Source organism: Fonsecaea pedrosoi, assembly GCF_000835455.1.
Source record: "Fonsecaea pedrosoi CBS 271.37 unplaced genomic scaffold supercont1.2, whole genome shotgun sequence".
NCBI classification, from domain to species: Eukaryota; Fungi; Ascomycota; class Eurotiomycetes; order Chaetothyriales; family Herpotrichiellaceae; genus Fonsecaea; species Fonsecaea pedrosoi.
The window spans coordinates 4,310,414-4,332,500 of record NW_013550614.1 but is presented as its reverse complement, the minus strand read 5'-3'; the positions used below and the strand labels follow the sequence as shown (position 1 = coordinate 4,332,500).

The 22,087-nt window shown below is 52.4% G+C and overlaps 8 protein-coding genes across 8 annotated transcripts; 3 read left to right on the top strand and 5 right to left on the bottom strand.

Annotated features, from left to right (window-relative positions):
• Positions 1-599: 599 nt before the first annotated feature.
• Positions 600-2,141, bottom strand: Z517_03532 (uncharacterized protein; the record flags this gene model as incomplete). Its single annotated transcript, XM_013432636.1, has 1 exon — positions 600-2,141. One exon carries the CDS (start codon positions 2,139-2,141, stop codon positions 600-602), a length of 1,542 nt encoding a protein of 513 aa, XP_013288090.1.
• A 671-nt stretch (positions 2,142-2,812) lies between these two features.
• Positions 2,813-4,462, bottom strand: Z517_03531 (uncharacterized protein; the record flags this gene model as incomplete). Its single annotated transcript, XM_013432635.1, has 2 exons — positions 2,813-4,389; positions 4,450-4,462. The coding sequence occupies 2 exons, from the start codon at positions 4,460-4,462 to the stop codon at positions 2,813-2,815; spliced, it is 1,590 nt and encodes a 529-aa protein (XP_013288089.1).
• A 1,815-nt stretch (positions 4,463-6,277) lies between these two features.
• Z517_03530 (uncharacterized protein) lies at positions 6,278-8,030 on the top strand (the record flags this gene model as incomplete). The annotated part of the gene is made up of 2 exons (XM_013432634.1): positions 6,278-6,504; positions 6,575-8,030. 2 exons carry the CDS (start codon positions 6,278-6,280, stop codon positions 8,028-8,030), a joined length of 1,683 nt encoding a protein of 560 aa, XP_013288088.1.
• Positions 8,031-8,670: 640 nt separating this feature from the next.
• On the bottom strand, positions 8,671-11,310 carry Z517_03529 (uncharacterized protein; the record flags this gene model as incomplete). The annotated part of the gene is made up of 1 exon (XM_013432633.1): positions 8,671-11,310. A coding segment is annotated over one exon (2,640 nt), but the record flags the coding sequence as incomplete, so codon positions are not given.
• An 849-nt stretch (positions 11,311-12,159) lies between these two features.
• On the bottom strand, positions 12,160-13,284 carry Z517_03528 (uncharacterized protein; the record flags this gene model as incomplete). Its single annotated transcript, XM_013432632.1, has 1 exon — positions 12,160-13,284. The coding sequence occupies one exon, from the start codon at positions 13,282-13,284 to the stop codon at positions 12,160-12,162; it is 1,125 nt and encodes a 374-aa protein (XP_013288086.1).
• Positions 13,285-13,747: 463 nt separating this feature from the next.
• On the bottom strand, positions 13,748-17,072 carry Z517_03527 (uncharacterized protein; the record flags this gene model as incomplete). The annotated part of the gene is made up of 2 exons (XM_013432631.1): positions 13,748-13,984; positions 14,037-17,072. The coding sequence occupies 2 exons, from the start codon at positions 17,070-17,072 to the stop codon at positions 13,748-13,750; spliced, it is 3,273 nt and encodes a 1,090-aa protein (XP_013288085.1).
• A 762-nt stretch (positions 17,073-17,834) lies between these two features.
• Z517_03526 (uncharacterized protein) lies at positions 17,835-19,120 on the top strand (the record flags this gene model as incomplete). Its single annotated transcript, XM_013432630.1, has 2 exons — positions 17,835-17,867; positions 17,921-19,120. The coding sequence occupies 2 exons, from the start codon at positions 17,835-17,837 to the stop codon at positions 19,118-19,120; spliced, it is 1,233 nt and encodes a 410-aa protein (XP_013288084.1).
• A 496-nt stretch (positions 19,121-19,616) lies between these two features.
• Z517_03525 (aspartate-tRNA ligase) lies at positions 19,617-22,058 on the top strand (the record flags this gene model as incomplete). The annotated part of the gene is made up of 1 exon (XM_013432629.1): positions 19,617-22,058. The coding sequence occupies one exon, from the start codon at positions 19,617-19,619 to the stop codon at positions 22,056-22,058; it is 2,442 nt and encodes an 813-aa protein (XP_013288083.1).
• Between the last annotated feature and the right edge of the window lie 29 nt (positions 22,059-22,087).

The window sequence follows — 22,087 nt, the reverse complement described above, 5'->3', positions numbered from 1 at the left end:
CCACCGAACTCCAAATGTTTCTCTTTCGTACACAGTGGGATGGTCTCACGTGACGGGCCCTTCTGGGCATGTTCTCTTCTCGCGGCGTTTTCATTTGACCACGTACATTCTGGCCCCTTGCGCACACTTGTTTCATCTCTTATCATCTTTGTCACTTTGCATGGTCCACGAAGACTCGCTGCTCGTGCCAGCCATGCCAGCGCCGTCTGTGACTCACGTCAGTCTAACCACACCTACGAATACGATCAAGATCTTTACCCCTGACAAGCCTCCATGGGTGGCCGAATATCGATCGCTCAATACATACGTGCAGTCGTTTGCTATCATAGTTAAGGGTAGGAGCAGACTCAGAAACCCCAGAACTGTCTAGAACACGTGTAATCAAACATTTCGAGACAAGTTGCTACGCTAGCCTCGCCTTCCCTTCGCCCTTTCTGTCCCTTGATCCAAGACGTCTCTTGTCGTTGAGCGCATCGTGAATTTAATCCCTTCAATCGCTCGTCTCTTCCGACTACTGATCGAAGCACCAGTCAGTCGGTCTTCGGAGATGAAACTCCAGAGGACGGGTCGAGCAGTACAAAAGGCTCAAAACAGCAGTCCTAGTGTGGTGGGAAATGTTGGACGGACTCTGTGCTCCAAGGTCCCTCTTCAGTACGCTCCCTGTGAGACAACTGCTTTTGTTGTGGAGAATCCTCAAGCATATGGATCTCACATCTGCCAGGATCACCTATCCACCCACCTTGGTATCCATCTTCCTCCTTGCCTAAAAGGGGCGGACGGCGTACAGCCTCTTTCTGATTGTTAATCGCGACATCTAGGTCGATGCATCCATCGATAATTGCTCGCATAGTATTCATGGTCGACGATTTGGGGATGCTCGGTATCAGGAAGCCTTTCTCGACTCTCATACCTTCTGCGCTATCCGTATGCACGCCGCTAGTCCTGGGAGCAGAGTCAAAAGTAGTTCCAGAAGGCGAGACTGAACTTGGAGCGGTTGAGATTGTCTCTTCGCTGGATTCAGCTGGTTGGCGTAACCATGAGGTAGTTGGACTAGGGGTAAGGCTCCTTGATTGGCAGCCTGATCGCGGCTGCACCCTCGCCTTTGTCCGTCCGAAATCATCCATGAGAAAGAGGGCAAAATTCTTCAAGCTCGACTTCCGAGGCGGAATGGCCAGTGTATCCTGCGTTCCACGGATTCGAATGTTCTGGACATCATCGGGAAGTTGCTCAATCCCCGCCAACATGGTCTCACTCATTTTTTCTGCACGAGGTGTATCTTTCCGGTTGTGATTGTTTTGGAAATGTTTCTTGGAGGTTGTCCCTGTTGAGCTTGATGAAGATGCTGAACCCGTTCGTGAATTTCCACAGTTGCCTGGGGCCGCTGCAAATGACCTCGGTGTCATGCGCAAAGACGTCGAGAGGCCTTTTAGGCTTTGCAATTTCGGCAGGTCTCTAAAACCAAGTCTTGTTCTTGTTGGTATTGCACTGCTGTCTGCATCGGGCTCGCATATTCGAGCGTTGCGGGAATTCGAACACATCAAAGACCTCCCCCAAAATAGTGGTGGAGGACCGCGACGTGAACGCCCTAGGTCGACGCCACTATCGCTATCCACACCATCAAAGCCGACAGTCTTGTTTTTCTGGATGACACGTCCATATCTCTTGCTTCCGAAGGCTACAGTATTTGGAGGGCACTCCTCAACCTGGGGACTGCAAGGGCGAGAGATTTGTATTGACGATGATTTTTGTTGATCGTTTCGTTGTTGTACTGCTATCTCTGGAGAAGTGGTTCTTCCGGTGATAATATCTTGATGCTCGTCTTCGATAGTGACCTCAACGTGGCTTTCGAGAATCCTCCAGTCATCATCCGATACTTCTTGGTCCTGTACTGACGCGTCCAGCACATGTGGGCTTGCTGAGAACCCACAACCTGGATCCTCGATCTCGATCTTCACCTCGCTGTCCCAAATCAGTCCTTCTCTATTGCTTGGCCTGTCGGGTTGGGCATCTCCAGCATTAATACTAGTGAGACGGGCTGGCAGACTTCCGAGTTCTGCCAGCAGGCAGTCTTCACAGATTTGATTGAGGAATGACCTCTCAACAACTCGGTGGAATGGGCAGTCTCCAGGTTCAAAGGGCATCCCTCGTGGCCTTGAGAGTAGTCGAGAGGTTCCTGGAACCACCGCAGTCTCTTCGAACCACTTTTCTGGAGGGCATTGTGATATTGGTGCAGGGCACGGCGTCTGAGCACTTCGGTAAGGCTGGCACAGAACCTCGTGATTGTAGAAACATCCGCATTCGCGATAACTCCAAATCTCAGTCATGCACATCTTCGCGATCAGGTACGCACGGCACAATCACTGGGCTGTCAGCAAAGGCCATTCGCAGATGTGCAAACAGGTGTTCATGCAAGAAGTGAATCGTTCTCCGAGAGGATATTTAAGGTAGGGTCACCTTTCCGTGATCACAAGAGGGGGTTGCGGTAGAATCTTGTGAAGCATGTCTGCCAGACCCTCCAATCTGCACGTACGAGTTGAATATGCCAATTGTCGTGCTTCCGGCAGATTTTTCGCGCTTGTGCGACGTGGCTTCAGGGACAATCTTGAGTTAGCAGGACCGGGGGTCTAATAGGGTTGCATAACCACGGCTTGACGCATGAGTATTGGAGTTTCGCCTGGTCCGCGTCTTAGCCCGTTGGCTTTGGTGCTAAAGGCCTTTGCGAGAGTAAGAACACTTACATTTGCTCCTGCGCAGAAATATGCTCCGCGTTCACGTTCGATGAAAATTCGAACCTCTTATGTTCTGTTTCCAATCAATCATCTGGCTCTAGCCTCGCAAAATCAATCAGACACTGATGTTCCACCATTTTGGGCATCGTCTCGTCGGAGAAAATTTCAAAGCGGCTCGTGATACCAGGCGACGTGTCGGGATGTTCTGCAGATGTCTTGTACTTCCGATACAACGCAGCCAGCAAGGTGAGCATTTCTGCGTTAGCTAGATGCATCCCGATACACATTCGTGCACCACTAGAAAAGGCCCAGAAATATCGATTCCTGAGGTCTGATTCTGGGATGAGTGTGCCGGAAGATGTGAGCCATCTTTCTGGCTTAAAGGCCAGTGGACAAGGATAGGCGGTCTCGTCCCGGTGTAGACAATATGGTGACATACCCACGATGGTGCCTGCAGGAATCTCATAGCCATCGATTATCATATCGACTGGCGAAGACCGCGGCTCAAAGGTAGGCAAAGGAGCATACAGCCGCAAAGACTCTCGTACGACCGCGTTCAGGTAGGGTAAATGGGTCAAGTCCTTGGGCTCTGGAATCCCCTGGCCATCCACGGAGATGTGCGACAGCTCCTCCCTCAGCTTGACTTGGTATTTCTCGTGTTGAGGTAGCGAGAGTGCCCAGATCATGAACATGAGGGAGTCTGAAGTCGTATCAATGCCGGCTAGGAGGTGGTCGGCGCATTCGGATGCAATGTCCAAGTCAGACAGGTCGGCAGCTTCTCGCACCTTGAAAAGGCGGCCAATAACTGTGCTTTCGGCAGCCTTTGCTTGCACGGCAGCTGGTGCATTTTTGAAACTGTAGAATGCCTTTAATGCATGCTGACGGATTCCCGAATATGTGAAAGGTTTCCGCATAGGCATCAGGCCCGTCGAAGTCAGCAATCTCTCCAGCAGACCTGTGCGGGTCGTTATCCACTTTGTGTAAGAAGGAAAGTAAACGGTGAACCATGCCAATCTCCTACGAGCCGGGTTGAGGATGTCTTGAATCAGCTCTCGGGACTGTTTGGATCCCGATAAAGCAGTCGTTCCTCCGTGATCCAGACCATACACGAATTCGGATATGGCGTCAAAGGAGAAGTAATGTAAACTCGTAAAGATCTCCTTCCCAAGAGCGGGCTCTCGCTCCAAAAGTGTCAGAAACCCTGTCACTTTCCTCTTGACCAGCTGTGCGGCATCAAAGCCAAGCACACTCTGGTTTGCGTAGATGTGGCTAATCAGTTTTTTTCGTTCGCGATGCTGCTTTCCTGAAGCAAACGTGAAGAGGTTTGGGCGGCCATAAACATCGAACATTTGGTAGAAGGAAGTCCGCTCAAAGCCACTGCCGGCACCATATATCGTCCGCAGCGCAGACAGACTATTGAAGGAGACCTCATTTGGTCCAATTCGCACCACAGGTCCGTACTTTTGGTGTAGCTGGTTCACGGTATGTATAGAGCGTGCCTGCCAGGCATCGAAAGCCAGCCTAAATCTTGTTGCTGCATACAGCCATGGACCGGGGACTCTCCTCAGCTTCGCAGAATGTAAGAAGGAACCGGAGGCGATGCATAGCATTAAACCAAGCACAACCCAGATTCCAATGGGAGCTCCAAGTGTTGTCAATCCTGCACTTCAGCCTCAATATTGACTCTGGGGCTGGTAGCCATGAACTTCGGTTCACTCACCTTCCGTCAACATGGCTGGTGCTCTCGCTATCCCCTTCGGTACGAAACGATCTTGCCCTTGCAGCCGAAATCAATGAAACCACTTCCATCTATTAAGAAACAGTTGAACAGCCTGACGAGCCAACAAGGTCCAAAGCTAGCGGGCTTGTCCGGGGCCAAAAGCTTCTTGTCGACGGGTGAGGGCCGCAGCATTAATGATTTTCATTGGCCCAAATAGCCCTAGGCATGTAGCTTGAAGCGGCCGATCTTCTTTTCTATAGCAGCTATCCGACCGTGATCCTTTCCATCGGTGAGACCTGTCACGTATCCGACCTCTCGTACTCGTGCCCAGATAATTGACCGCGCAGTCCTTGCGGGGAAAGGCCAAGAAAAAGGTGCGATGGGTCTGGAAGGATGGATTTGTGCGCTCGATGCAAGCCACAATCTGTTATCTCGAATGCTGGGACTCTTTGAAACGGTCGAGAACAGTGACGCACATGTCCATATCCGCCCCCGAAGATTGCAGCGTGGCACGATCTGCAAGGCTGCTGATCTCAACACGGAAGGAGGAGGTGATAATGCTGTCTCAGCACATGCTGACAATTTCTTCTCTGAGCATGGAACGTATTTGAGTTCGGAAACCGTGGGGTGATAGAGATATCGAGCCAACTTCTCTATGGCCACGGGCACTGTCTCTGAGATAGTGACTCCAGGATCACGTCCTTCGCCTATCAGACCAGTCTCAGACCAGTCTCTCTAGGTTGCTCACACACATCTGCCGACGCTTCTCCAAGGACGAACCGGCTTGCTCCTGGTCACAATAGCGAGCGTGCCAACATTATCTCGGTCTGCCCATCACAGCGGAACCTGCTACCAGCAGTGTGGTCTTGGGCACGTGGCGACCCTGAAACTGCAGGGGAGATAGAAGGAACCCAGTGCCAATGCAGCATCAGCAGTCTCGTGGTCGACTCGGATCTCGCTTCGAGAGGAACGTTTTCTGGAATATGCAACCTCATCGACGGTGGATTCTCGGGGTCAATACCCCAACCAATACTCAGGCCGGTGGCCTCGATGGCAAACACGAGGGTATTCCGGTGCGACGTGGTGGCTTCTACTAGAAGGTTTCCAATTAGGCCAGATATCCGTACACAAGCTCTTTTAGCGGGAGGAGGCAAGACTGCACAAGAAGGACTGGTGGAAGCCGGTTGTCGATCAGATCTCTGGAGAGGCAGGGCGGACAAGAATGCCTTTCAGCCGTGCTTATCGTCAGAGCCCCAACGCACTTCAACGCCTGAAGCACGATGTTGCATCCCATCTGCACAAGAGACACAGGTGGCCCAATTAAGGGAGAAGGTTGGAGAGAATAGGCTCTGCCACACTCTGCGCAGGAGACACGACTCGACGAGCATGGTAGCGGCAACGGGCGTCGACGGCGGGTGGCCAAGGCAAAAACCAACTGGGGGGGGATTTGCAGCCAAGACGCCAGAGCGCAGTCTTACATCTCGCCTTCGACTTCCCCTTCCCACTCTCCGTTATCAACAACCACTGACAGACGAGCGTTGGGTCTTGATCCTAATCCATTCCAGGGCAGTCAGCTCGAAGCCTTATCCCTGGCACTGCTACCAAAATGCCTCTGCTGCTATCACTACCTCAGATGATCCTGTCGAGTTATAAAGAGGTCGACCGGACCCTCCTCCCCGGCCATGCACCGCCCTCTTCCCCCTTCTTCCCCTCCATCTCTTCTGGCTTCTCACTACAACAAGAGGCCATCGCTTCGTGACAAGGGCCTCTTTGAACCTTTATCAACCGGAAGCCTCAGTGCCGGGTACGCAAGAACCTTGACGTGGGTATGGCGGACAACGTCGAGTACGACCCTGAAAAGGGCATTGAACCAGTCAAAGGCCGAGGTATCGTCGATGAGAAGGGCCGCAATGCCTCCTTGACCGGACGAAAGTCGTCTGTCGTCGAGTCAATTATTGCAGCCGACTTGCTCGATGAACGATATGCCACCACTCACCGTGGCCTCAAGAGCAGACATGCTCAAATGATTGCTCTAGGCGGAACTATTGGTACTGGGTATGTTGGACTTCTGACAATTCTCTCTCTACTGCAGAGGTCGTGGGCTGACTTATACCACCTCCAACAGTCTCTTCGTCGGTTCCGGTGCAACGCTGGCTCTCGGTGGTCCTGCCTTCATATTGGCGGCCTATGTCATCATGACCTTTCTGGTATATTGCGTCGTTACCGCCATCACCGAAGTGGCCGCCTACCTCCCCGTCCACGGTGGAACCATGTCTTATTACGGCTACCGATACGTTTCTCGCTCCATGGGCTTTGCGCTGGGTTACCTCTACTGGTACGCCCTAGGTATCCTCGTCCCGTACGAAATTACCGCCGCCGGTCTGGTCATCGACTACTGGCCCAACAATGTCAATATAGCCGTCTGGATGACAATCATGCTGGTCGTCATCATCGCTCTCAACTTCCTCCCTGTCAGATTCTATGGCGAGACGGAGTTCTGGTTCGCCGGGACCAAAGTCATCTTGATGGTTGGCCTCCTCATCCTCAGTTTCATCCTCTTCTGGGGTGGCGGACCTAGCCACGATCGTCTAGGTTTTAGATACTGGCACGATCCTGGCGCAGCACATCCCTACATCGTCGGAGGCGACACAGGCCGCTTTGTCTCCTTCTGGGAAACCTTGGTCCTGTCTGTCTTCCCCTTCACCTTTGCTCCCGAACTCTTGGTCGTGACGGGCGGGGAGATGGAATCACCACGACGCAACCTACCCCTTGCCTCCAAGCGGTATTTTTACCGCCTGGTGATCTTTTACGTCCTCAGTGTCTTGGCCATCGGTCTGACCTGCCCCAGCGATGACACCCGCTTGACTGACGGTGGGGCTGGTGCCAAATCTTCGCCGTTCGTCGTCGCCGTCGCCAATGCCGGGATAGGCACCCTCCCGTCCATCGTCAACGCTGTGATTCTTATCTCGGCCTGGTCATCCGGCAACTCCTTCCTCTACATCTCCTCACGCGCGCTTTATTCGCTTGCGGTCCAAGGCTCCGCTCCGCGAGTCTTCAAAGCCTGCAATCGCTGGGGTGTCCCTTACATGGCGGTCGGCTGTTCGTCACTATTCTGCGCTCTTGCATACCTCAACGTCGCCTCCAATGGCTCTACGGTCTTCAACTGGTTTGTCAATCTCACAAACACGTGGGGTATGACGAGCTGGGTATGTTGTATGATTGTCTTTCTCCGCTTTCGAAAAGCCTGCAAGGCGCAAGGGATCGAGCCCATATATCGCAACTGGCTTCAACCTTGGGGAGCCTATATCGCCATGGTGGCATTCACAATCCTCTGCCTTATCAACGGCTTTACCGTTTTCTTCCCCAGCAAGTGGTCGGCGTCTTCATTCTTGACCGCTTACATCGGAATCCCCATCTTCTTCGTCATGTACCTCGGGCATCGGATTGTGTTCTGGGGCGACAAGTGGGCGTGGGACCCGATGGAGGTGGACATGCACACGGGCTTGCAGGAGGTCATCGACGCCGAGAAGCCACTGAAGAAGAGGAAAGGACTCGCCAGGATCTGCATGATTATCGAATAGAACGCAGCGCCATGTCGTGGAATTTTAAAACGAGCACGTGGATAGATGGAGAATTTTCTGTATAGTGTATACTTGAACGATCCTTGTGCCACATTCACATTCCCTTGATACATGTTCACGCCTTATCTGTTCCCCAAGATCGCCCGTCCACCCCTTTCACAGTGCAGATCATCAACGACAGCAAAACCCGTGATCCCACCACACCCTACGTACGTGCCTCGCAAGGATCTCGCAAATACCTCGACTAATATAATCTGGGTATTTTTGTTTCTCACCAGATCGGGAGAAGCTACATTCCTGCTAACCTTGGGTGTACCACTCACTGTATATAAGCTCATCGCTATTCTTCCGGTTTGGAAAGCCTCGGCGGTAAACTGATGTTTCAAGCTGTGCATGAAATTTTTGCCATGTACGTTATCCTATCAACAGTATCCATTCCTTGGGTATATAACAGAGCTCATCATCCCGAATACCCAGACCCCACGCTTGAAAGCACCAACTTCGTCCTGTGAGACCTGCCAAGCCCGGCTCATCCCAGTGGCATGATCAGCGAAGATCAGCACGCAGAGAGGTGAAGCAGTCATGAACATATCTTCGATACAGCTGCCACCACGTCCATCGTGCTGGAGGACCCCGAGCATCAAGACCCGATCCCAACTTCCCTGCGCACCACAGCCGCCAGCCCACCAAATCCTTCCTTCTTCAACCTCTCACTAAGAAGGAGGCCCTTCTCCCACTTCTTTCCCTTGATCTGGCCCTCTATCTCCGCCATTTGGCTTGCTAGCATCTTCCGACTATCGTCAAGATTCAAAGCGATGAACTCTCCCTCATACTTTTTGAGTTTGACCAGCTGCGCTTCCATTTCTGCTATGGACACGTCCAGCGCAGCAGCTTGAGCTTCAGTCTCGTCCGAGCATGTAACAGTCTTCGTAGGAGATGCAGTTGGGGCGGAAGACGACGGAGTGCCAAAATTGCCGTTGGAAGTGTGCTGTGGGAGGTACATGCCATTGGTAGCAGGAGGATGTCCAAGCATCGGTGGAAGAGTATTGTTCTGCATGTTAGATGTTATACGACTCGAGCCGATCGCTGCCGAGGCAAGAGATGCAATGCCAGGCGAGCTACTCACTCTGGAATGCCTCTCATCGGTGGGACTGACCATGTCGGGGAATGTCTTCATACTCGGCAGCAGTGCGGGCCGCGTCCCGTTGACGCCTCCGAAAGGCCCATCCGTCAAAAACTCGGAGCCTTCTCTCGAAAATGCCAGCCTGCTACCGGAGAAGTCAGGTTCGGGTGTTGGTAACTCCATCTTTCTCAGCGGGGTCGCTGGCCCAGGATCTGCTGAAGTAGATATTGCACGCTTCTTGCCTGTGATCTGGGCGACGCTGGGCAAAGGTCCGGCCCCAAAGCCACTGTGGCTGGATTCTCGCCGCCCTCCACGCTTTTGATCAAATACATTGTCTGCGAAGCCCATGACCTTCCCACGAGGGTCGGCAGCTTTTACTCTTCGCTTACTCGCAGGCTTTTCGCTTTTGACGTACGCTGTTATAAAATGGCAACATCGACAGTTGCAAGTTTCTGTGCACTTGGGACAAGTCCACAGCTCCTTGTGCCGCAAAACCTCCGAGGGATACTCATCAAAATGTCGGAACAAGCCTCGATAACAGAAAAAGGCAGTACACTTGTCGCAACGCCGCCCTTTCCATTCTTGGTGATCGATCCGGCAGAGATGGCACAGTCTACTGGTGGTTGAGGTTTTGGCGCGCATCAGATCATTGACCGCCGTCCCCAGGGTCTTGCGCTTGTCGAGTGTGCGCGGCTCTTCTGGCTGGAATCCTAGAATCTCGCGAGCCCGATTGAGAACCCTCGTGCATTGTTCCGCCGACACCAGCTCTGCCCATGCGTAGGATTGGGAATGATCACAAGATCGGCCATTGAGATAACAGAGGAGACAGAGGTCGAAATCGACACATTGAGTACATCGCACGTGCCGATTCCAGATAGCCGTGCTGCAAAAGTTACAAGTCGCAATTGTCCCTTGCTGGATGGGCACCAAAGTCACTGGTGTGACAGGATCAGAGTCGATTATGGATTCGTCATGGACCATTTGACGAAACAAGCGCGAGAGGAGAGGTAGATCTGGCGGAAGCGGAAGTGGAGAGCTCCTCACTGTCTGGTTGTCCTGGACCAGAGACAGCATAGCACATGCCAGGGAGAGACTGGTTCGAGCCACATCAGGATGGCAGAGGCGATTGAAAGGTGCTTGGACGTATTCAAACCCCACCTCAAGTGACAGCGGATGTAGGATGTTCCAGACAAGCTTGGCTGAAAGCGTGGCAGGATTCCAAATCTGGTGGGCCGTGGCAGGAGGGAAGACGACAAGGTCGCCGACTCGTTGATCGTAGGCATACAGGGGGAAGTCGGCTTTCAAGAGCTCCTCCGACCCCAGGTTTAGCCAGTCTAAATGGGGTGATGCGCCACGAGAAGATATGAAGGCGTCATATTTCTTCTGCGAGTCAAAGTCAGTGCCAATGCACACCACTGGACGGTCGTCCGACTCGACGAGTAAGTTCAAGGCGACCGTGCTCGAGAAGCATCGATGGAACCCTGAGCTGCTCCCTTCGCTTCCAACGTAGGCCATCATGACTTCACTCCTCGCACACTGTGGCAGCCACTGGAAGAGATCCAATCGCCCACCCCATTGAACCTCTGTGGGCAAGATCCGGCGACATTGTTCGAGCCATTCATGCGGACATTGTAAGTCTCTGGCGTAGAGGTTCTGGAATTCGGGAAATGACTGCCTGGCGCTGTCGGCAAACTTCTTGAGCGTGAATGACAAGTCCCGACCAGTACTGCAATTTCGAATGGGAATGTTTTTCTTGGTGCTCAGTTCGATCAGCCTTTCGATGCTGAAACTCGGCTGGTCGCCATTATGAGGATCCGAGCCTGGCCAAGTGTCGAGTTTGTCAAATTCGGCAATGACAAAAGGCTGTCCTAGTTGGAGGCGTCTGGTAAGCCACTCAGAGAAGGGAAGAGGGTTGCCGTTCTGGTCTTTCTCTGCCTGTAGAGAGAGGATGCTGAAACGGGGAAACTCGACGAAGGGCTTCCCGAGCTGCAACAGCTGCTGCGCAGAACTATCTGGAGGGACAGTCAGCGAAGGAGTCTGTGGAATCATGCCGATGCCGGAGATCAGGTGACTGTCATCGCGAGAGGTACTAGAAGATGTCGCAGAAGAGGACGAGGAGAGAGGGAGATGTGAGATTAAAAAGAACGGCGAGGAAACCTGACGAGCTTGATGTTTGCTTTCCTTATGGACAGGGTGGTGGTGGCCGAGGGCTGTACGTAAATGAAGCTGCAAGCGGAGGAGTAACGCGATGATCGAAGATGGGATGAGATGGAAATGGGATGCGATGAGCGAAGAAAGTGCGGAGGGGCAGAGGCGCTTAAGCAGATCTCCGCTAGCTCGGTCTGTTCGTTACAGCAGAACCAGGTTCCGAGGCGTGCTAGGTAAGCGGATGGCGACTTCCGTCAGGGTAGCACCGCCTGTGTCCGGCAATCATTGGCGCCCAGAAAGGGCCTAAAGATTCCCCCAGGGTTACTAAGACAGATGTTTGCCCCCAAATAGCGCCCCCATATCCCTTAGGGGCACCTGGAGGGGGTGTTTGCATAGTTGGATTCAGGGTCTTTGGGCTTTTTAGGCTCTTTCCTCTACGCCCGTCATGCTCTGAGTGTCTGGCTAGTACCCAACAAACTACTCGGACTGGATTGAGCATTTCCATCTCCACCTGCGCACCTGCGCCTCTCCGTTCTTCACCTCCATCACCAACACCCTCATGCACCCTCCTCAACCCTCCTCAGAACCAGCTCCTCGAAGAACAAACCAAACAGGCAGGTCAAAGCCGCCGTATCCACAACGAATCTCTGCCATGCCCTTGCTATCGACGACTTTCAGCCACTTGCCCCAACAGAATCCTTGTGCCTAGATGGCTCATCCCGAAGAGACGTCGAATCTCCGCTCCCATTTCGGGTTGGTGAGCGACACAAGCCAAACAGCCACCGTCGTAAGAGGCCGTCGAGGATCTCTTCACACCGATTACTCAATTTGTTTTTTTTGTCGGTGGGGGCTGCGCCCTTAGTTGCTCGAAGGCCAATCCCTCACAGTCCCCTTCATGCACACCGTCCCATCGTTACTCACCACCCTCGTCTCTGCCTCCTTCTTTCCCACCGCCTCCTGGTTCATCATCACCCGGTAAGGCTCCCTGCCGTATACAGGGCTCGTAGCCCGATACTCGATCATCTGGGGATAATGTATACCCTGCCCTCGGACAACACTGGCCTCGTCTCGCCAAAGATCCAACATGGCGAGTAGATTCATCGGACCGTGGACGACCACGTTCCTGTGACCCTCCACATCTGTTGCCCAAGGCTTGTCGTAGTGAATTCTATGCGCGTTGAACGTCAACGCCGAGAATCGGAATAGCGTTGCTTCATCGCGACTATATTCCCGCCAGAGTTTCCCCTCGACGCTCTTGTCGAGCTCCCCCTGTGACAATTCCTTGGGCTTGGGAACCAGTGGAGCAGGTTTGGAAGGGTCGAGGGCGACCCGGAAAACCCAATTCCTCCGGTCCAGGACGCACAGCTCATCTTTCCCATTGCGGAATTCCTTCTCCACGCCCACGAGCAACATGCTCTCCCCCGTCTTGCCAATGACCTTGGGCTCGCAGCTCAAGACCTTGGTGACCTCGGTGACGGTATCACCCACCACCAAGAGCGCCTGGTTCTTTGAGCTGGGATCAGCACCGGGCCAGTGACATGATCCGCCTGCCCACATGCGTCTCGTGAAGGGAGCGTCGGGGTTGAAACTCGCGTCCGTGCCATCGAGCCCCAATATTCCCGGTAGTTGAGCTGGCGTAAAGTAGCATATGTGATAAGCTGGGGGGATCGGAGTGCCCTCGACAGGCTCCGCCTCCTCGAGCGTTTTGGTAGAGCTAGTCGGCCACAGATGAGGTCGGTTCAGAGTGAGAGAGAAGAGGCGGATCTGATTCGCATCCAGCAGCTGATGGCGCACGAACGTCTGTCCCTTGGAGAACTTGGACAGAAAAGCTTCAGTTATGGCCTTTGGATCCGCTGGCGGTGAGCTCAGTCTCGTCCGAGACGAGGAGAAGCTTCGCGAGGTGGTTGTTCCGAGGCGGGCACCGCTGCCCGTCGCTACCGATGCGAAGCAGCAGCGAGAACACGCGCGAAAAGGGACAGTCATTGTATCCGTCCTTCTTGAGAAAACTGAGGAAGAATGCTCGAGCTTCAATTGCCAATTAGTGATCCACACCCGTGTTGTGACAATAAGTTTGTTTTCAAGTTTGGTCAGGACTTCAGGAGTTGAGTTGCCGAAGAACGACGGATGGAGATTTCGGGTCCGGCTCCCCGCATAATGACCATCTCCGAGATCGGGCAGCGGCAGTCGGTCTCATACCCTGCGTTTCGAGACGCACGGTTCCGAGATTGGCCGGCCCTCATAATATCGGAGAAATCCTACAACCTGCAAAGGCTCGCGCAAGATATTGGAGTCCAAATCATATTAGTCGTATATGTATATGCGTTATTTACAGCCTCCCTGATCGGTTTCCCACCAAACTCATCTATTTATGTACCTCGGACGCCAGCAAATGCAAGATTCTCCAATAACAATGAGATATCGTCAGACAATCCCCTCATTACTTTCTTCACCTCTTCTCAACAAGCAGGAAATGCATGGCTATGTATGCGATGATGATGAATGCTCCTGCAAAGACGCCCAGGCCAATGACATCGTTCCACAGGGCCAGATTGTCGAACCCAAAGGCGCTGAGAATGCTGGCTCCGGGTACCTCGATGTCCAGGCCATACCGGTGGTCTTTGAGACGCAGCTTTGCAACCTCGTTTACGATTAGAGCCTCGTAGCCGTAGTGGAAGATGGATAACTGTGTCGACCGTTAGCACAACCACTACCAAGGGATCATGACCGACACTTACCATCTGCAGCCACTGTGCTGCTTTTTGGATGCTATCATGGTTGAGATTGAGGAGCAAGCCCGCAAACAACAAACTGAACAGCATCACCAAGCTACCAATCAAGTTGGCGACAGCGGGATCTTTGAACACGATACCAATCGTCAAGCAGATTGCCGCCGCAGCCAAGTTGAAGAGCACCAATATTAGTATAAAGGTGAAGAAAACGCCCCACTTCGGGAGAAGTCCAGACATTGGATAGATGATGATGCCCATGATGATAGGTGGGATGAGTCGGAGCGGTACAATGTCGAAGAGCAGCTTCGCGGCATAGTAAGTGATCGGGGAGTAGTATCCATTGGCACGTTCTCGAACGAAGATCAACCGCTCTGCGCTGAAGACGTTCAAGCTTGTCAGGCCGCTGAAACCGAACAATGCCAGCAGGAAGAAGAAGAGACCTAGTCGATTTTGGAACCCGCCAATGTCATCCGTGACGCCGTAAAAGAGCCATCCTGACAATACCGCTAGCAGAATAGCAACAGCATAGTGCGTCAGCATCAGGATAGGGTTGCGATACAGGTTCCGCCATGTCCGCCTGGATAGGATCAAAAACTGTCTTGGAAGGCTGACTCGCCGGAAGCCTTTAATCGAGCCTGTCACGGGCTCGTTCACAGCGTCTTCTCCACCGTGGCCATTTGCCGCCGATGCAGCTTGTATTGAAGCTGTGATTTCGTCATGGATCGTCTGAGCGACATCTGAGTTCTTGAAACTGGTCACCAGAATGTCGAGGTCGGTGTTGGCGTCTGGTGGTATGTCGTCAGGATCCTCCAAAAGGGGTGGCGGGTTCGACCCATCTCTCTTCGACAGGGGTAGCCAGCTCCGCATGCTGCCAGTTGCCCTTCCCATTATAGTGTCTTCATCATCAGTCTTTGGTGTTGGCGGAGTTTCGCTCCCAGAAGCTTTCTTTCGAGTAAACAATTGCCGGTCCTGCTTTTGTTTCAGGGATATCCTCCTCTTTGGTTTTATTCGAGTCGAGGGTTCGCGTGGGCTTTCCATGCTCACGTTTGAAACACTTGCAATGGACTTCACAGCCCGCGTGCTGCTGGATTCGGTTCCCGGGATGTCTCGGTCGAGCAAATCCTTCGGAACGTCCTCGAATATGGGAGAACGTGGAATACTGGCGTGCATTGTCAGGTCCACCAGATAGTCCGCGATATTGAAGCCCGGCGGACAGGAGTAACCAATATGATCAAAATATGATTGACAGCTTGAAAAGGGACCAGAGTAGACGGTTTGACCTTTGGCAAGAAGAATGAGTTGGTCGAAAAGAGCTACGATGTTGGAGCGAGGTTGATGAATGGTGAAAATGACGGTCCGGTTGTATGTTTTGGCCAATGTGACTAGACATTCAACTACGTTGAAAGCGTTGAAGGCGTCGAGTCCGCTGGTTGGCTCATCGAGGAAGAGAATACTTGGGCTTGTCACAAGCTCGCAAGCAATACCAACCCGTCGCTTTTCGCCACCGGAAATACCTCGACCATTTCCTTCCTCCGAGCCAATCACTTGGTCTTTGATGTGATAAATGCCGAGTTGCTGCATAACTTCGATAACTCGCTGCTCCTTGACAGAAATGCCCATATCAGCTGGTAGTCGTAGGAGAGCGCTGGTGGAAATGGTCTCATGGACAGTCAGAGTTGGCAAAAGGGTGTCCTCCTGGTCGACGTAGCCCACCACGTTTCGGTATTCCCCGTCGAGAATCTTCTCGCCATTGACATACATATGGCCCAAGACAGTCCCACGTTTGTTTTTGCGAGCCAGAATATCGAGAAACGTAGACTTGCCTGCGCCGGACGCACCCATGATGGCTGTGAGTTGACCTGGGTGGGCAATGCCAGAGATGCCAGAGAGGATTTCTTTTCCTTTCAGACCATAAGAGACGTTCTCAAATTGTAAAGACATCGGGGTGTGGTTGATCATCGATAGCGAGGCATCATTTTCACCATTTTCACCTAGTCGAATGGCTCCCCATCGCTTGAGCGCTGCTCTTCTCGAGAGGTACCACGATATGAGTGTGACGGCAACGACAAAGAGGGCGCAACCGGCGATGATTCCTGCAATCAAAGGGGTGTTGATCTCTTTGATAGGTCTTGTATATCCAGGCACCTCCGTCTCATACAGGCATTCGCCTGCCCGACACTGAAGTGAGATATACTCATCGCCGAATATCATAGATATCAAGTTGTTCATGGCCGGCTCTTCGAAACGACTGCCATCCTTAGAGCTACCGCCATAGGTATGCTGCGAGTAGAAGGAAGCTGGACCCTTGATCTCTTGCTCCAAGAACTCGTCGATGTTGACGGAGCCATCTTCGCCACACAAGAACCGATCTGGTATGCAAGAGCACTTTATGTTTTGACATTGATATTTTGTCGTATTGCGAACATTCGTGTCTTGATATGTGGAAGTGCAATTGTCGAGAGCACAGTAGAACGATTCCTTTTGATCCACCCAGAACTGGAAGTTGCAGGTAGCGTCTTCAGCGTTGCAGGAGAAGGTAACCTCTGGTATGCGCGGATCGATCTGGTCCAGAATGGCCTTGTTGGTAACATTGCACACCTGGTAGTTTTCGTGGACCAAAGCACCTTTTTTGTAACAAACCCCACCCTGGCCCAGTGGCATCATTGCGTTACATGCCTCATTGGAAGTGCACACGTTGCAGTTGATTCCCTCCCAGCCATCTCTGCAGTCGCACTTATCGCCTCTTCTTGGTGATCTATTCTTGCCATCGACCAGGGAACCGCACAGCGGCTCCGCGCAGTCATCTCCCCCGAAGCCAGGGGGACACACGCATTTCCCGTTGGCACTGCTGCAGCTCGCAAACTGTAGGCATTTGAATTCGTCGTAGTGGCAGTCGAAGCATCGAGGACATGGAGGGCAACCGTCGACAAGATCGAGGAAGGGATCGTGCATCAATGCCCGCGAAGTATCATTGAGATAGGCCGTCGCCAGCAATGCCGGTGCGACGAGTAATAGGGCGGCGGCAATGCCATGGAGGTTCATTGAGGATGGACTGGGCGATATCGTCCGCTGTGCAGGTGTGGAGGTGATAGATCGTGTGGCTGGTGCCTGTCAACGGAAGCTTGTCCAGTCAAGGCGGCAGAAACCTCGAGGGTAGAACGTTAGGTAGGGCGACAGTCGGTACAAGAATGATAGGAGGGACATGCGACAGAGTATGTAGGATGGGAGTCGAAAGATATCACACCATTGCAGTTCGCCGCGGGAAGGGGAGGGATCTGAACTAGAAAGGTCCAAACGTCGCAGCACAACACAAGTTGCAACAGCACGATGCACAACTGCTGGCACGTTCCTGTACGGTACGGGCGGGGACGGGAGACCTGATACCGGGGATTGGCCTTTGAGCACAGGACCAATGGGCCGAGCTTTATCCAGTTAAGGACGGGCTGTAAGCTTGCACCCAATCGTTGTAATCGTGAGCTACCGGCAGTTATTGGCACTCGTGGCATCATCCAGTCCGGGGGCTAAGACTAAGGGTACCACTAGGTACTGAGTAGTCAGCTAGTCAATTAAGGTACGAGATACGAGGTCGGGGCAAAGTGTTGGAGATGTCACATATGCACTTGGTCAAGGTGGGGAGCTGTTGACTATGTACTCGGCGGATCGGTATTTCCGCGACACCGCAGTTGGAAATGAAAAGAATTCAGTCGTACAGAGCAGTCTTTTCAGACATTTGTTCTTACGGCACCGTCATCTAATCATTCTCAATCGAGTACGCACACGGTTTGTGTCGTTCCAACAAGAAGCATGGCCGGGTTTCAGCGGCTTGAAGCCATCGAGGTAGGACTTACCAGCAGTTCGTCGAACAATGCTCTCACTGACAACGTGAACAGTGGAACGAAAAGTATCTGTCCTCAGCCAAACACGACCTTTCATCATCGGCCGCCTCAAACATCTCCTTGTCTGAACTACTTGACATCTCAGAGGACAGACCGGGTTCCGAAAAGGCCCTGAGACTGCATGAAGTAAAGCTTCAAGGGAACGATACTGGCTTGGGCAGCATTGATCTACGGAAAAACCTGGCAGCCCTCTACTCTGTGCGCTCTGCGGGGGTGACCGAACACGATATTATAATTACCAACGGAGGCACTGCTGCAGACTATACAGTATTCTCCGCGCTGCTGACCTCTGGGGATCATGTCATTTGCCAACACCCTGTTGATGAACTGCTCTATAAGATACCTGCATCTCTGGGCGTGGACGTCACTTGGTGGAACGCAGACCCAGCGAAAAAGTGGGCGGTTGATGTTGACGAGTTAAAGGCATTGATCAGGGACAATACAAAATTGATTGCGATCCAAAGTCCTTGTGACCCTACAGGTGCTATAGTGTCCAAACCCACTCTCGAGGCCCTCGTTGAATTGGCAGAGGAAAAGGGAATAACTATTCTGGCGGATGAGACCTACAGGCCTCTTTTCCACTCGATATTGCCATCCGACGATGATTTTCCACCCTCAACGATCAACCTGGGCTATAAGAAAGTCGTCGTGACAGGAGGGGTAAGTAAAGCATACGGTTTAGCAGGAATAAAAGCCGGGTGGATTGCGACGAAAGACAGAGCCATTCTCGAAGCCTGTAGGGGAACTAGGCGTCTTGAGTCCACAATTGCATCAACTTTAGATGAGGTGGTTGCTGCAGAGGCCCTGAATGAGAGGTGCATTCACGCGTTGTTAGCAAGAAACATCAGGTTATGCCAAACAAACCTGGGCCTGCTGCAAGGATTTGTCGAAGAGCACAACTGGTCATGTTCATGGGCCGAGCCACGAGCTGGAACAACAGTAATGCTCAAGTTCCACAAGATGGGAAAGCCCATCGACAGTGAGCAGTTTTGTTCAAAGTTACTCGAAGAGTCTGGGATCCTTCTCTGTCCCGCAAGCAAATGTTTCGGAGACAGTAGAGCTCTTCGCGGGTATGTGAGGGTCGCTTTCGGAGGCTCGACGCAGGAGGTGAAAGCTGCACTTGCGGCGTGGAGGTCATTCATGGAAGAAAGCTTCGACTCGGTACCGACACTGTCGACTCGGTCAAACAGCTGATCCAGGAGCGGCTCGAGGCAAAATAAAGTCCGATAAAAGCGCACCATGCACAAGTATCAGCGGGAAATCGAGTAGATCCATTCCAAGATTGAGAGTCAGAGATGCCTCATCGCGTCCGTAAAATGTAACAAGATGGGTGTGCCGAACGCCGATCTCATTGTTTTCTGACCACTTCAAACAGCATGCCACTTGAGCTCCGAAGAGAGGGCTTGCTGCCGCCTGCAGCAGAAACAAATCGTATAATACACGCTAGGCTTTCATCATCTGAGGCGTTGTTAGCATATATACTTGTCAAAGCGCGGATCAAAGGGACTCACTTGTTCAAAACTTGGAAGGATGAAGAAGGAAAAGAAAACAGAGTGCGACTCGGAGAATTTTGTGCGCAGGCGGCGGTTGGAGGTTGGCGCACACGGACCATCAGCGCAGGTTCTCCAACTCAAATCCTTCTTTTGGGATTGTCCACATCAATGGGTCTTTGAATGTGCAGCAGCAGCCGATGGAGGTCCAGAGATCGCTTACACGTTCAGCTCACCTCCGACGGAGCTACATTGAGATATCGAGATATATTCGTACTCATTTGTGGTGCGCAGGCTTCGCGTCCACCCAACGCGCCATCACCAGCCCATGTCTTTCTCAGAGACTTGCATATTCTACGTCTTCCGCCCGACGTGACCGGCAACAAGATCCAAGACTGCAGACCAGTAACGGCGATATCAGGCGATACAACTTCTCCAGTAAGACAGTGCCTCACCAGCGATTTGGCCAGCGTCTAACTCTAGCAGGGATCTCTTCTTCCAAAGGAGCCAGTCAAGCCTGGAAAAAACTATGCCAGACCGACGTCGATTCATTACCGAGTACGCCTGCTCCTGATGATGACAGCCAGAACCAAGTGCAGCTATATGGCTATATTACTTCCCACAGGCCTAGCAAGGGCTTCGATTTCATCCAACTGGTCGATCCACGCTTAGAGCTTGCCGTGCAAGTTATCTTCCCCCATTCTGTTTCCACTGCGAAGGTCGGAGCAAGTCCCTCGGTGGAAAGTCACATAGACGCCGAGGAGTCTAGTGAGGAAAGAGAATCAAGTGATGGAGAAGTCTCCGAAGGACAGTTGAGCATTTTCAGAGCCGCTCGTCCTCATACACCCATTCGGATCTCGGGGACCGTTGTGCCACGATTGAAACGGCCCAAAAAGGTACACCAGCGGGTTCCCTTGGGAGAGTCTGCAACGCCACAAAAGAAAAAGCCAGATACTACTGTCCGAACACTAGACCCCTATGTTGGACACATCGACCTCATATCTCACGTGGAAATCAGAGCAGATTCTTACAAATTTCTCAATGGAGTTCCATCTGACCTCACCGCAAAATGCGATACAGTGTTTCCGCCAGAGTCGCGACACCTTCAATTCAGAACGGACTCGGACCTCCGTCGCCGCATTCGATTACGCTCGCGCCTCGCAGGCAAGATACGAGAACATATGCTAAGCAATGATTTCGATGAGATAGAGACACCTCTTTTGTTCAAGTCCACCCCAGAAGGCGCTCGGGAATTCATTGTCCCCACGAGAAAGAAGGGCTTGGCATACGCATTACCACAAAGTCCGCAGCAATATAAACAGGTCCTCATGGCATCGGGAATCTGGAGGTACTTTCAATTTGCCAAATGTTTCCGGGATGAGGATCTGCGGGCCGACAGACAGCCCGAGTTCACCCAGCTTGATCTCGAGATGGCCTTCGCCAGTAGTGCCGACGTGATGGCTGCGGTGGAAGAGCTACTCATCCATGCAGTCTGGCCCAACGTGCCTGGAATCGCTCCTTTGCAAATGCCGTCGTCGACGGAGTTCGAGTCCGAATCGGCCGATCCGGAATATCACAACCTGGCTTTTCCACAGCTCACATATACCGCTGCGATGACTCGGTTTGGTTCGGACAAGCCTGACACCCGGCTTGGGTCTGAAATTCATCGAGTGGATCATTGGCTCTCGCCCAATGTGAAGACCATGGTAACTTCGCTTGACGATCCCGTCGTGGAAATGGTGAAAATTTGCATGCAGGGATGTGAACCAGCAGACAGCCAGAAATTTGTAACAACGTTTTTGGAAACATCGCCGAAAGCGAGCTATACGAATGACAGCGCACGAATTCCCGGAGTGGCGGTCTTTGATCCCTTGAAACCGCTGCATGGATTGGCGAGCTTTGGCCATGAAGGCGCAGCCAAAGTGGAAGAAGAATTCGATCCCGAACCGGGCGACATCCTGATTCTTTGTAGCCGCGATGGGAAGCCGTTTACTGGTGGATCTACTGCTCTAGGGGACCTGCGTCGGGACATCTATCAGCACGCCATATCCGAAGGTCTAATCCCTTCACCTTCAGGATATTCTGCACTGTGGGTAACGGATTTTCCCTTGTTTTCGCCCACAGAAGACTCCGAGCCTGGACAGGGTGGGTCTGCTGGTATCTGCTCGACGCATCATCCATTCACGGCTCCTAAGCAAAATCAGGATCTATCGGTGTCCACATTCAAGAAGGATCCATTATCCATTATCGGAGATCATTACGACCTCGTGATTAATGGAGTTGAGGTTGGTGGCGGCTCCTGTCGTATACACCGTGAATTTATGCAAGAATTCATTCTCAGGGAGGTCCTGAAGATGGAACCTGAACGTGTGCAGGATTTTGGCCATCTACTAAGGGCGTTGCGCTCTGGCTGTCCGCCGCACGCAGGGTTTGCCCTGGGATTTGACCGGCTAATGGCCATGTTGACGAACAGTGCGACTGTACGAGATGTGATCGCGTTTCCAAAGTACGCAGACGGCGAAGACAAGTTCGCTGGGGCACCCTCACCGATAACCCAAGATCAGCTTGCGACCTATCATCTTGCTGCTGCCGATGACAAGGTTGCCCATGTAACAACTCCAAAATTGTCGCGCAAGGCGTAAAGCAGGTTCCTTGAACAGTTGTACAATGT